The 12626-nt window shown below is 40.9% G+C and overlaps 1 protein-coding gene across 1 annotated transcript in view; it reads right to left on the reverse strand.

The window, feature by feature from the left end:
• Positions 1-537: 537 nt before the first annotated feature.
• Positions 538-12626, reverse strand: part of ESR2 (estrogen receptor 2) — a 31652-nt gene continuing 19563 nt past the window's right edge. Inside the window, exons 6-9 of the mRNA XM_066321633.1 lie at positions 10085-10223; positions 7344-7477; positions 4962-5136; positions 538-2951 (exon numbers count right to left, since the gene is read on the reverse strand). Coding sequence (XP_066177730.1) covers positions 2762-2951; positions 4962-5136; positions 7344-7477; positions 10085-10223 — 638 coding nt within the window. The 3' untranslated portion in view covers positions 538-2761. The remainder of the gene's footprint in view (positions 2952-4961; positions 5137-7343; positions 7478-10084; positions 10224-12626) is intronic.

Here is a 12626-nt window from a genome sequence, read left to right on the forward strand (position 1 = left end):
GTGGAAGCTCAGCATGTTTTCCTTATGTATGCTGGTAATAAGTTTGGCCTTCCTTCCTATTTTCTTTTCTTTTAATGCATGACAGTTTTCCCCTTGCCTGAGCCAGGTTTGCTCGCCTAAGTGAACATCCCAGAACTGCAGCACAATTTCTCCAAGCAGCAGCAGCACCTCTGGCAGGCACCAGCAGAAGCTGAGTTACAGCCAAGCAGTGAAGGGAAGCAATAAACCAGCCCCTCCCTTCTCTGAGCCCCTGAGGACCCCACTCATCCACACTGAGACTGGAAAAGCCCTGATTTCCAAATGGAAGCAGAGTGTGACAGCTCTGCTCAAGGCTGGCAGGGACAGGGATGTCCACACCAGGAATGCAGCATCTGAGACAGACCCAAGACAAACCCAACATCTCTCTCAAGAGACCCAGGCACCCTCATTCAGTCACTGCCACACACCTCCCTGTGCTGTTGGAGATGAGCATCTTCTCCTCATCCCAGCATGAACACAGCTACATTAATCCAGACTCCAAAGCTGTTGACTTTCACCCATTTTAAAACAGTTAGTAACTTTTAATAAAATTATGTTCAACAAGACAAAAAGTAGATTAAAATCACGTTTTCCTATTTGCTCTGTACTAATAGCAACATATATGAACACCACCATGTAGCACAAAACTGCAGCACATCCCTTTTACAGTCAATCTACAGCAAATTTCCATTTAGAAGGTAATTTCATGATTTATACCCAGTCTTTTCCATTTTCTCTTCAAAAGGTTTGTTCCAAGATTGTACATAAATTCAGCACTTTTAAAGCAAAACAAACAAATCACTTAAACATTTCTTCGAAAAACCGTATTAAACCAAAAGATTACACAGGATAAGGAAAATCAGAGAAAGAACAACACAACAGGCAATGAGGCCAGACCACAATCAATCCCAAGAAATACTGAGACAGGTTTGTTTTACAGCAAAACATCTCTCAAAATGAAAGTACCTATAAATTCAAGACTGTACTCACATTTTTTTCCTTTTTTCCATTGTAAATATTACACATCTTTAGAAGGACACTGCTATATTACAGTTTCTTAAAAACAATAAAAAAGCAGAGAGTAAAAATTTAAATCAGCAGCAGCATCTGGTATAGTACAAGATCAAAACAGACAATAGATGTGTAACTCACTGAAAACCTCCTATAAAAAAATACTGTCCTTGGCTTTAAAAGACCAAGATTAATGGTTTGACTATTCAAAATATGCAAATGGCATACTAATCAAAGTCCCTAATGCAAAAGACTTATTGGCTCAAAATAGACTTTTGGTGTGATCCCAATTTATTTTACCATAATGCCCAGAACATGCATGTGCTATATTTAAATGCTTCCATGTAGAGAGACAGTTACCAGAATGAAGGATGCCACCACCCTGCTGATCTCTGAGGTCGTCAGCCAGGCCATTTAATCAGGTTCTTTTTTTTTACTCAGTGCAGCTTAAACACATGCAGAAATCAGCACAAAAAAGGAAGTTTAAACCACTACATCTTCAGTGTAATTCAAACAAGTCATCACACTTGCAAAGCAAAGTAGTGCTTTACATTATCCCCATCGTTACATTTACCATTATCCCCATCCTCACATTATCTTCACATTTACCATTATCCCCATCCTCGCTCTTTGAGGGCTCCTATAAAGATATGAAGACCACAGCACAAGGTGCCATGCATGCTGAGGACAAGCAAGCAGCAAACCTCAGGGTAGCAGCCAAAAACAGATCCCCATCCATGTTCCCATCCAGTGCCTCACCCCTGCAAGAGGTTTCGGGTGGGCAGGACGTAATTCCACACACCAGTCAAAGGAGTGGGAAGATTTTCTTTTTCTAGCTGGTTTCACAAGGCCTGATCAGCAGATCATATACAAATACAAACAGTTAATATTCACAGAGCAACTTCTTGTACCTAATTATTAGAATAGATTTAACATCATAATAAATATATAAAACAACATGATAATCTCACAGACAAAACACATTTCAAAGGTCAGCATTGACTGAAATATTCAGATGATTTGGTCGTTGCTTAAAGCACTGAAGAATTATAAGCAGATAATAGTGTGAGTGTTTAAAATACAAACTTTAGATCAATTTAAAATTTCTGCCGAGGCTCTGAACTGACCCTAGAAGCTATTTCAAATGACCTTCAAATGAAGGCTCTTGCAGCCATTGCATATTTGAGGATAAGCTCCTTCACATTGTCTGTACCACGGCACTTTATCTAGATCAGCTGCAGAGCAGGCATTCCCCAGGGACCAGCGCACAGAGGTAAACATCTGTCCCAAATGATGCTGTTCTACATTTCACACCATCCCGTACTGAAAGAGGACATTGTTCAGTCAGTGCTTAAAAGTCTTGCTCTGGGAGACAGAGACCAATGTGCTCTCTCCAAGCTTCTTCTGCCATCTCAAACCTATCCCTTTACCTCTCCCTCTCAGTTCTGCCTCTGAGAAGGAGAGGCAGCAATTCCCTGTCCCACAGTGCTGTTCTGAGGCTTGATTTCATAAGGTGCTTTTGCAGAGTCTCAGAAAAGGCACTATAGCAGTGCAGCTGTTGCAATGTCAGCAATACAGAGGTGAGCGCCCCGCGGCCCCTCCCAAGACACCGATGTGCAAATCCAGAAGGGATGAGAGCTCACCCTAGGTCACACTTCTGCAGCCCCAAAACAGCAGTTCGGTTTTCTCCCATAGCTCTGAAAAAGCCTCACATTTCCAGGTCTCAACACAATTACTGGGGTGCCCCATTTCTCAGGCTGTCCCCAGGCTCCATTGGCTCCAGTGGGCCAAACTCGGGGTGTGTGGCCGGGGACTTCCTTTGCCCTCGCAGGGTGTGAGCATTCAGCATCTCCAGCAGCAAGTCATACACTGGCACCACGTTTTTACACTTCATGCTCAGGAGATGCTCCATTCCCTTGTTACTGTGCAGGAGAACAGAAAATAACTCAGCAGTGTGGAATAACTTCCAACAGTGCGGAGAAGGAAAACATGCTCATGGTTTCAAAAGAGTCCCTTTTTAAAAATTCGGATTTAAGAGCATTTAATTGCTGTGGTCCTGAGATCACTTACCACTACCAACAGTGACAACATCCCAATACTTTAAAGGCTGAATGTTCTACTATTTAGAGAAGCAAGTTTTGTTTTACACCATATGAACTCTTTCAGAAAACAATTCAGATGTACCAATCTTATTGAAATAAAAGGACAAACTTGGATGCTGTAAAGGTGGGAGGCCCCATACTGAAGCTTTATGCAAAAGAGGGATTTACTACATGCAAATTACTAATGACTACCTACCTCTCCCACCTGGCTGAGTAGGAAGACCTAATTACCCTGCTGATTTCAAGCACTTTGTTTACTCTCTGCATGTCCAGTGAGAGGATTTTGCAGGTGGCTGCAGACTTTAATCTTTCTGTTACATAGGGAAATACAATGACACCTTGCTGGCTTGAACACTCAGTGCTGTATCATGGTTTGGACTAAAAATGGCTATTGCCACTGCAGTCACACATATTTATGCTTCAGATGCACTCAGGGATTTGGGGTTGAGATTAAGGGTGCTTGCTCAACACCAGATCTATCCCAGTGGAACAGACAGCCAGCACGCAGCTGAGCTGGTGGGCTGGGCTGGGAGGGGGGCAGTGCTTCCAGATAAACGAGGTTCTGCTACAATTCAAGGGTTATGAATATGTCAATGGGCAAGAAGAAATTGCAGCCGCTCTCCCACACCCAGCTGTCAATTATATCCAGAACAAAGTCTACTTGACTGACCAGCACCAAGCAAACTAAAGGGGACAGGACACAACAAGCAGCCTCCAGAATTTTAGCTGAGGGAGACACAGCATTAAGAATCATGGCTTAATGAGAAAATATAAAAATTTCACGGAGATTCGTGATGTTTGTTCACAGAATGCCAGAACAGCTCCTGCAAAGCTTTGATGTGGAGTCACATCACAGAGCACAATCCAGGTGATGGCAGAGATCAGAGCCATGGGACAGGTTCAACTCTGGCTGGTACTGGAGCTTTTGCAGAGCCAGCTCTCAAACTAACCCCCAGCCCACAAACTGACTGCTAAAATCTGTCTTTCAGCACCATCAGATCCCTGCTGCTGCCCTTTGCTCTCTCCCAGGAAGCTTATTGCAAAGGTGGCCATCCCCTTTTCAGTGTCCTTATAGATGTACCCAGCTCTCCCTCGTGTTCTCCAGTCCCAGGACATTTTCCCTGGACACACAGTGCAAAGTCAAGCCATGAGACAACTTAGTCAATAGCTGGCCTCTGGATAATAATTGAAAATGGCAAACAGAGGGAAAATTAAAACCTCTATTTGTAAGATCTACATTTCAGTCTGCTGTACCACAAGCATAGATGGACCTCTCAAGGAGGTCCAGGAACTGGAGCCACTTCCCATGGGAAAAACAGGAGCCTGACATTGCTGTAGCGCGAGTCACTTGGTAAAAACTCCGTGGCTCCGCATAAAAGACAACAAATTTGGTTTGGGAAAAACATGGTCCCCAAAATCCACTTTGCTCCGCCAAAGCCCACATTGCAGATCAATTTTGGAACCGATTTTCATTTTGAATGGAAGGGTTTTGATGGCTGGGTGGGGTGTTTTTCTGAAATTCTCAAATTTCAAATTTCTCAATATTGTGTTATTGTTAATTTCAGGCAGACACATAATGACTAATTTAATGTATTCAGGTTAAGATAGCATTTTAAGTATCATCACATCATTGAGTGCCAGCAAGCACTTGAGTTTACTGCCTGTTTTGTTGTGCTGGGAAGGAAAGCCCCACAGTGACAGAAGTGAAGGGCAGCACCAGGATTCCCTTAGGAGTGCTCTGGAGCTCCAGTCACCTTTTTTTTTTTTTTTTTGCTGTAATAAACAAACACTAACACAACACAAGTGTTACACACACTCTGTAAACTGTACCTGGCGTGCCTGACGTGAGAGAGAAGCATCAGCAAATTGGCCAGGCGAGTTGTCTGCTGCTGTGAGGGGATCCCACTCTTGGCAATAACCCACACCAAAGCCTCTGTGACCACGTTGAGCAGGTGGTGCAGTTTCCTGTTGCTTTCAGGTTCCTCTGCTGACAAGGGGAACATGCCTAACCAGAGAAGAGGAAGAAATATTTGCTGCTAATGAGGAAGAACAAAAAGCTATGACTGTAGATTTTTAAAATATGTAATATTACAAGTTATCCCCCATATGCCACATGCCACATCAAGCTTAAATTTGATGGCCTCATCATTTGCAAAGTGAGCAATTCTCTCAAACCCTCCCAAGATATGTTGCATATAGACCCTTCAGTTAGGTCGAGACATGCTCTCCATTCTCCAGGTTTTTTCCCCTGTATCTTGCTTTTTGAACTACTATGGACTATAATATTATGCTTGTTCTAATCCCTTGTTGTTTAAAAAAACAAAACAAAACACACACACACAAAACCCAAAAAAACACAACAAATAAAAAAAACCAACCAAAAACCTTTTCCCCTAATTATATAGTAGGGAGGGAGGAGAAGATGTCAGTGACACTGCTCAGAGTGACCCAGCTGGCCATGGTTTCCCTACAGATCACTAAGGATGTCATAATAATGCACATATCTGCACTGAGAAACCTTGAGAACCAGCAAAAACAAAAAACAAAACAAAAACAAGAGGCTTGGGGGTATGGACAAAGAAAAAGAAAAACATCGCTAAGAAGATCTGGAAACACACAATAACATTATTGATAAAGCAGAAGAGACCTGGGACAAGGGGAAGAAAAAATCACAACAGTCCCTCCAGAGATACCTATGGAAGGACAGAGCTCCAGAACACCTTGAAAATTAGAGGCAAATTATTAATTTCGTCAAGAAAGGGGAGTAGAAGAGGAGAAAGGACAGATCTTTTGAGACTTGAACATTGAAGAAAGCAGGGCTGATTAATGTGGAGTTTGGCTGGGGTTTTCTGGCTGTGGTTTGTTTTTTCATTATTATTTGTTTTCGTTTGGTTTTTTGTTGTTGTTGTGGGTATTTCAGGAAAAAAAAAAAAAGAACAGCTTTTGTTGTCTGTTGAAATAGTGATATCCACAGAAGCATAGAATCATCAAGGCTGGAAAAACCTTTAAGATCATCAAGTCCAACCTTTGGCTCAGCACTACCAAGGCCATCACTAAACCACATCTCCAAGTGCCACATTTCCATGTCTTTTAAATCCCTGCAGGGATGGTGACTCCACCACTTGCCTGGACAGCCTCTTCCAATGTCTGACCAGTCTTTTGGTGAAGCAATTGTTCCTAATATCCAATCTAAACCACTCCTGCTGCAGCTTGAGGCCATTTCCTCTTACCATCATAATTTAGTTTCATTTTCTCTCATCATCACGGCTTTCCAACCACTGTTCCCCCAGCTTGTGTCACTGCAGGAGGCTTTGTAGGTGGTCAAAGCGCAGGACCCAGCACTTGGTCCTGTTGAACCTCGTGCTGTTGATCTTGACCCATCAACCCAGCCTGTCCAGATCCCTCTGCAGAGCCTTCCTACCCTCCAGCAGACCAACACTGCTACCCAAAGAAGTGGGCAGACAAGTGGGATTGCAGCTGGACTGCTCCCCTTCAGTACTAGACTAAGAATTACGCAGCAGCTTCTTGCTGAAAGCAGTAGATGTAAATAGTCTAGCTGCTATTCTGTAATGGGAATTTTTTTTGTCAATATTGACTACAAAAATGTTCTGGAGAAAAAACCCCTATTTTTTACTGCAGGCTACTCTAAACCAGCAAACACTCCTCTTGTGTGAGAGGCTGCAAAGCAAAGCCCCTGTCTGAAACTCATCTTGCAGAACTGTTGAGTACTTCCAATCATTTCTAAACAACTCATTACCATTAAATAGGAACATTTAAGCCTCATTAATCATCACTCAGTTGAGTAACTAGTATTATTAGAATTACTAGAATTAAGAAATAAGGACATGTCTGTAGGGTTGTACAGCAACTTTACATGTGACCAGGATCCACAGGCATAGGAGCAAAATTTCCCATTCAAAAGGACAGATCCACAGCCTGAGCCATGAAGCCCACCTTGTGAGAAGCTGTCAGAAATTGGGTTCTTTCATGCAGTTCTTCTTATATAAGGACATAGCCCTTAAATACAGCTAATGATACAGCTTAGAAGTTTCCTGAGCAAAAATCTTTACAATCTATCGGAGATTTTTTCCTATTATTCTCTTCCAGCAGTTTTTATCATTTGATATTTTGGGGGCTTTGAGGCTGATTTCCCAGCTACCCTCAAAATAAAAGGCACAGTTTGGTGAGTATTAGAGCCAAGCACATACTCACTGGAATTGAGGAGGATCATTGCCTTGACACACAGATACTCCTTGTGCTGCAGTTTCAGCTCTCGGAACCTCGAGGTCATGGCCAGGAGCATATCAAAGATCTCCAAAATTCCCTCTACACATTTCCCCTCATCCCTATGGAAACACATTCAACATGTCACCAAAAAAGCAGAATTAAGGAACTGACGAAGACAGATAAAAGGCAAAACATGAAGGAGGCTGCAAAAGGCCTATCTTGCCTCATCTTTGGGAGAGTTTAAAGGGCATAATCATGAAATCTAAATTGAAAATTACACTGGTATGAAAGGTCAGCATTTTTAAGAAATGGATTTTACTCACTAAATCCTGCAAGCAGGATCAGATCAGATCAGATGTGATCAGATTTCTGTACCCTCTCACCCTGTATAATTCTGGATAACCAATTTGAAATCCTGTAGTGCAGGGCACAGTACCACCTTGAATAATTTTTCAGATTTGTTTCACAAGGAGTTACCCACAACCAATAACATAATGTTTGTACCTAATGGAGGCCTCAGGACTTGGTAAAAAAGAGAGACTTCCTAAAATAAGTTGCTTGGAAAACAAGACATTTTTAAAGAATAAAACAACTCTTGTCCCTATCTTCTGGCACTTTTTTCTGTTGAAGTATTGAAAGATATTTGGGGTTTTGTGGTTTGGCTATTTTTATATTTGCAAGTGTTTACAGAATGCAACTTTCTCCATCTTGGATAAGAGAAGTGGTCCTATTCTCAGACCTGAAAAACATCCCAAACGAGTAATTCCTATTTGTTTAAAATTCAGCAGTGGTAAACTTCAAACTACTGAAGTTGCTGTTCCAGTTTTTTTCTTAATTTTGTTTTATGCGTAGTGGACTCAAAAAGTGATTAAGTTCTACAACAACACTGTTCAAAGGGAGGCTTCTTATACTCTTTGTAACAAGAGATTTTTTTCTCTGTAATGTTTTTAAGATGAAACAGATTTAAGCACAACAGTGCAGGAGAATAAAAGAAATTTACTGGATCCCAAGGAAAAGCTGAGCCTTCAGGTTGGAGGTAACAAGCAGGTAACACCACCTAGGGGCAGCAGGTTCTGCCTGCAGAAAGTATTTTTTATTGCCCAGTTTCCTGTGTTCCTCATAGTAAAAAAGAATATTAAGCTTTAGAGAAGGACAGGCAACTGCCACATTCAAAACAAGGACAGAGGCTCCAGAGAAATATTGTCTGCAAAGATGATGTATGAAATGTATCTGAAGGCTCCAGAGAGACCTCAGAGCCCCTTCCAGTGCCTAAAAGGGCTCCAAGAGAGCTGGAGAGGGGGTTTGGGCAAGCGCCTGGAGGGGCAGAACAAGAGGGAATGGCTTCAAATGGAAAGACAGTAAGTTTAGATTAGAGAGTGGAAAGAGATTTTTGATTGTGAGGGTTCTGAGGCCCTGGCACAGGTTGCCCATAGAAATTGTGGATGCCCCATCCCTGGGAATGTTCAAGGCCATGTTGGACTTGGAGCCAACCTGGTCTGCTGGAAGGTGTCCCTGCCCATGCCATGGTGGTGGAATGAGATGATTATTAAGGTCCTTTCCAACCCCAAACCATTCTAGAACTCTAAGTTCAACTAAGACAAAAACAATCAAGTTACAGATCAGGTTCATATAAGGATGTCCTGAATAAAATTACAGCATGCCCAGACAGTTGTAAGCTCTCACTCTGCCATGTCTTGAGGAAATGAAGAAATGCATCAAATATTCTCACTCTATTCAGTACATATTAACTCTTGAGCAATTAAATGTATTGTACATTTTCATAAATTTCTGATCATTGCACTGAAGAGAGCAGTGTGCCCCTGCATTGAATTTTATATGAGCAAATAATATTTATTTCCTCTGTTTTATAAATTAATTTTTGTTCTTATTAGCCAATTTTGCCTATTGGTATCTACAATGATAATTATTGATTGCAAGTCACAGAACTGGAGCAAATCTGAATTTTCCCAGGTTGAAAAGGCTAAAAGACATTTTAAGACTACCCATGAGAATAGATTGTTTATCTGACTTTTTACCAGTGTGAAGCTCAGGTCAAATCCTTCTAAGCTTCTGTAGAAAACATCCTTACTAATCCATATTCTTCCTTCTTGGTGCATAATGCTATGGAGAAATAATCTTTAAAGTTCAAAACACCCTGCTCTACCTTGAAAAAATATTCTTAGTATCCAACAGCAAGCTAGGGGTCTTTAAATCCCTCTTGGCTGGAGCTCCAATGTTCACTATAGCAAACTATGAAGTCTGCTCTAGTGGCAGGAGCAAAAACAGGCAGGAAACCTATCTAAGACAATCAAAATATTGCCTGATACTGTATCTTCTTTTTAATGAGAGATGTAGGAAGAAATGAACAATGTTGTGTTGCTCTATTGACAGTTTCAACATCTAGAGACCTGGAACAAAGGGAACAAAACCACCAAAAGATGTGGAAAAAAAATGCAGAGAAACTTGACACTCAATGCTACGGGAGGTCAGGAATTTGCAAGTTAACCATGCTTTTAAAGCTTAGCATTCCTTAAGCCCCTGTAAGGATGTAGAACCTTAGCACATCATTGTTACAAGAACAAGTAAATGATATTGTTAGATGAAATATTAATAACATCTGCCATGTTTAATCCTCTTCCTCTTACAATTCACCCCATCTTCAAACATGCTACTATGAAGTATTAAAGTATCAAAAAATGTTTTCTCAATAAATTTATTCCTCTTACCTGTCTAATACAAGGTCTGGTGCAAAAATCAGTTTCCCAGGATGGTCGATCGACCTCCACATCAAACCAATCATTAGAACTTCCATCCAGCAGCTCTCCAAGAGTCTTACTTGATCATAGAGGCTGAGATCAATGAAGCCTGAAGTGATGCAAATAGCATAAAATAAATTAACTTGCTACATGCTCTGTTTTGATAAAGAAAAGTGAATGTATGAGAAACAAAAAAACCCCCAAAACTCATAAAGAACTATAGGTGTGAAGGTAAGGCAGCACTGATATCCAAAGTGCCAGGCTGCCATTTCAAATAGGAACAAAAGTATTTGCTATTATCATCTTCCACAAAATATTTGGAATAAAGCAGAGTGTGTTTTAGAGCAATTAGTCCTATACAGCTGGTGAAACTCAAATGACTGCAGAGTCACCTGCTTTATGTTCTCATGCTAAAAGAGGAGTGATGTTAGAAGAAATACTGTGAGGGTGAGGCCCTGGCTGAGAGTGCTCAGAGAGGCTGTGGCTGCTCCATCCCTGGGAGTGTTCAAGGCCAGGCTGGATGGGGCTCTGAGCAACCTGGTCTAGGGGAAGGTGTCCCTGCACATGGCAGGAGGTTGGAATGAGGCAATCTTTCATGTCCTTTCCAACCCAATTCATTCCATGATTCTATGAGTCTGATTCTATGATTTATTTCTTTCCAGAACTTATAGCAAGGCCTCAGATAACACTGCAGCACAGCCAGAAGGCAGAGACAGCCACAGCCCACCTTTTTTCTTCCCCTGCAAAAAAAAAAAAAAAAAAAAAAAAAAAAAAAAAAAAAAAAAAAAAAAGATGACTAGGGAAAAAATAATGCTTAGATGTTAAAAAGAAAAAAAAAAGCAGAATAAAAATTATACACTCCAAACTAAAATACCAGTAGTGTAAATTATCAAAACATGAGTGGGAAAACAGACTGCTCAATCAAGGAGGAAAACACAGATATGATGAAGAACTGCTCAGTGATCAAAAACGAGATCAGGCCACAGTTTTCAAAGCTGAGCTTCTTTAGCTGGGGTCCTTGGCAAGGGTGCTCCATTTCCAGGCAAGCTGGCATCCCTGACACTGTGTGGTGACAAATCCTTACAGCCTGGCCATGGTAGACAGGTTTCCTGAAATTCTTCCCGGTTGTCTGAGTTCTTAAAATACACACAGGATATTTGGGGTGCCAAAGAATCTCTCTGTCAGCAATTTGTACAAATGCTTCATGGATTTTATTCTTATTACACTACTCAGCTTGAAGACAGTCAGAGACAGCCAGGGGCTGACATGAACTGGGCAATGCTCACTTTTATCATTGCTGAACATGCTGCTTTTCAAAACTGGTGCAGCCTTCCCTCTGATTTTATAATAAGGGTAAGCAGGAGCCCAGGAGTGGTATCTTCCCTCCTGGATTCCTCCACCACAAAATCTACTACAAAACAGCCAACAACAGACTATCTGCCACATACACTCATCATTTAAAACTGCTTTTAGGAAAATATTCACGAAGTGTGAAATAGTATGAAAACTGACAGCATCAGTTTCCTGGAAAACAACAGCCTAAAGACATTTCAGAGTATATTTAAATAAACATTTAAATAAACATTTACACCAGCTTTACACTGATTTCTCTAACATAAAAAAGGAATTATCAGGTTTAAAAACTCTCTCAGGTGAGTGAGATGTCAGACTAAGTCTCAGGGTTCAATCCAGAGGCTCCTGAAGATCCAGATTTATCATGGATGTCATCTGCTAAACTCACATTAGCAGCAGCAGCAGTAGGAGCTATGGCCATTGAGCACAGAAGTACGGGACTCTACTTCTCTTTTTTCCTAACAATCTTATGCTCCAAAGATCCAGGACAACAAACAACCACCATAGCTTTCACTGCAGTGTCAGGAGCTCCATTTAATTTCCTCCAGACTACATTAAACTAATATTTTTTTCTGACTGTATTACACATCCTTTTGTGGGCTCTAATCCTTATCATTTAATTATCAATTGCTAAGATAGACAAGAAAAAAAACTTGTGCTGGATGTGTAAAAACTAGAAAAAGACACACTGCTCTGGTCTGCAACAGACTAGGCGGCATCACGAATTCGAATTTCGATATTGTTACGACATCTTATCGATCCACAATACAGGTTCAGCAATGAGCCATGTTAAACTCTTTTAGACCAGGTCAACAAGGCAAAAGGGAATTATAGAAGCTGAGTTCTGCTGCCTGACAACCAAGAATTAAAATACTTCAAGAAGGAAAAAATCCAGATGTCAGCTTCTATTTTACTGAGCAACAAAAAGATATAATCCATTAGGCTGAAAGCCCAGAACAAAAATACAGCCATGGAGTAAAATTCATAACAAAATACTGTCATTAAATATTAAATATGTTCAGTCAAGGAGCATATGTCATTAAATATTAAATATTCTCAGTCAAACCCCACAAAATATTAACATGCTTTTTTCCCATTTAGGCAAAAAGTTACTGTCAATATAATAAGGAAACAATTTTTTTTATCCCCAGTGAGTGTC

This window comes from Sylvia atricapilla, chromosome 6 (assembly GCF_009819655.1).
Source record: "Sylvia atricapilla isolate bSylAtr1 chromosome 6, bSylAtr1.pri, whole genome shotgun sequence".
Lineage (NCBI taxonomy): Eukaryota > Metazoa > Chordata > Aves > Passeriformes > Sylviidae > Sylvia > Sylvia atricapilla.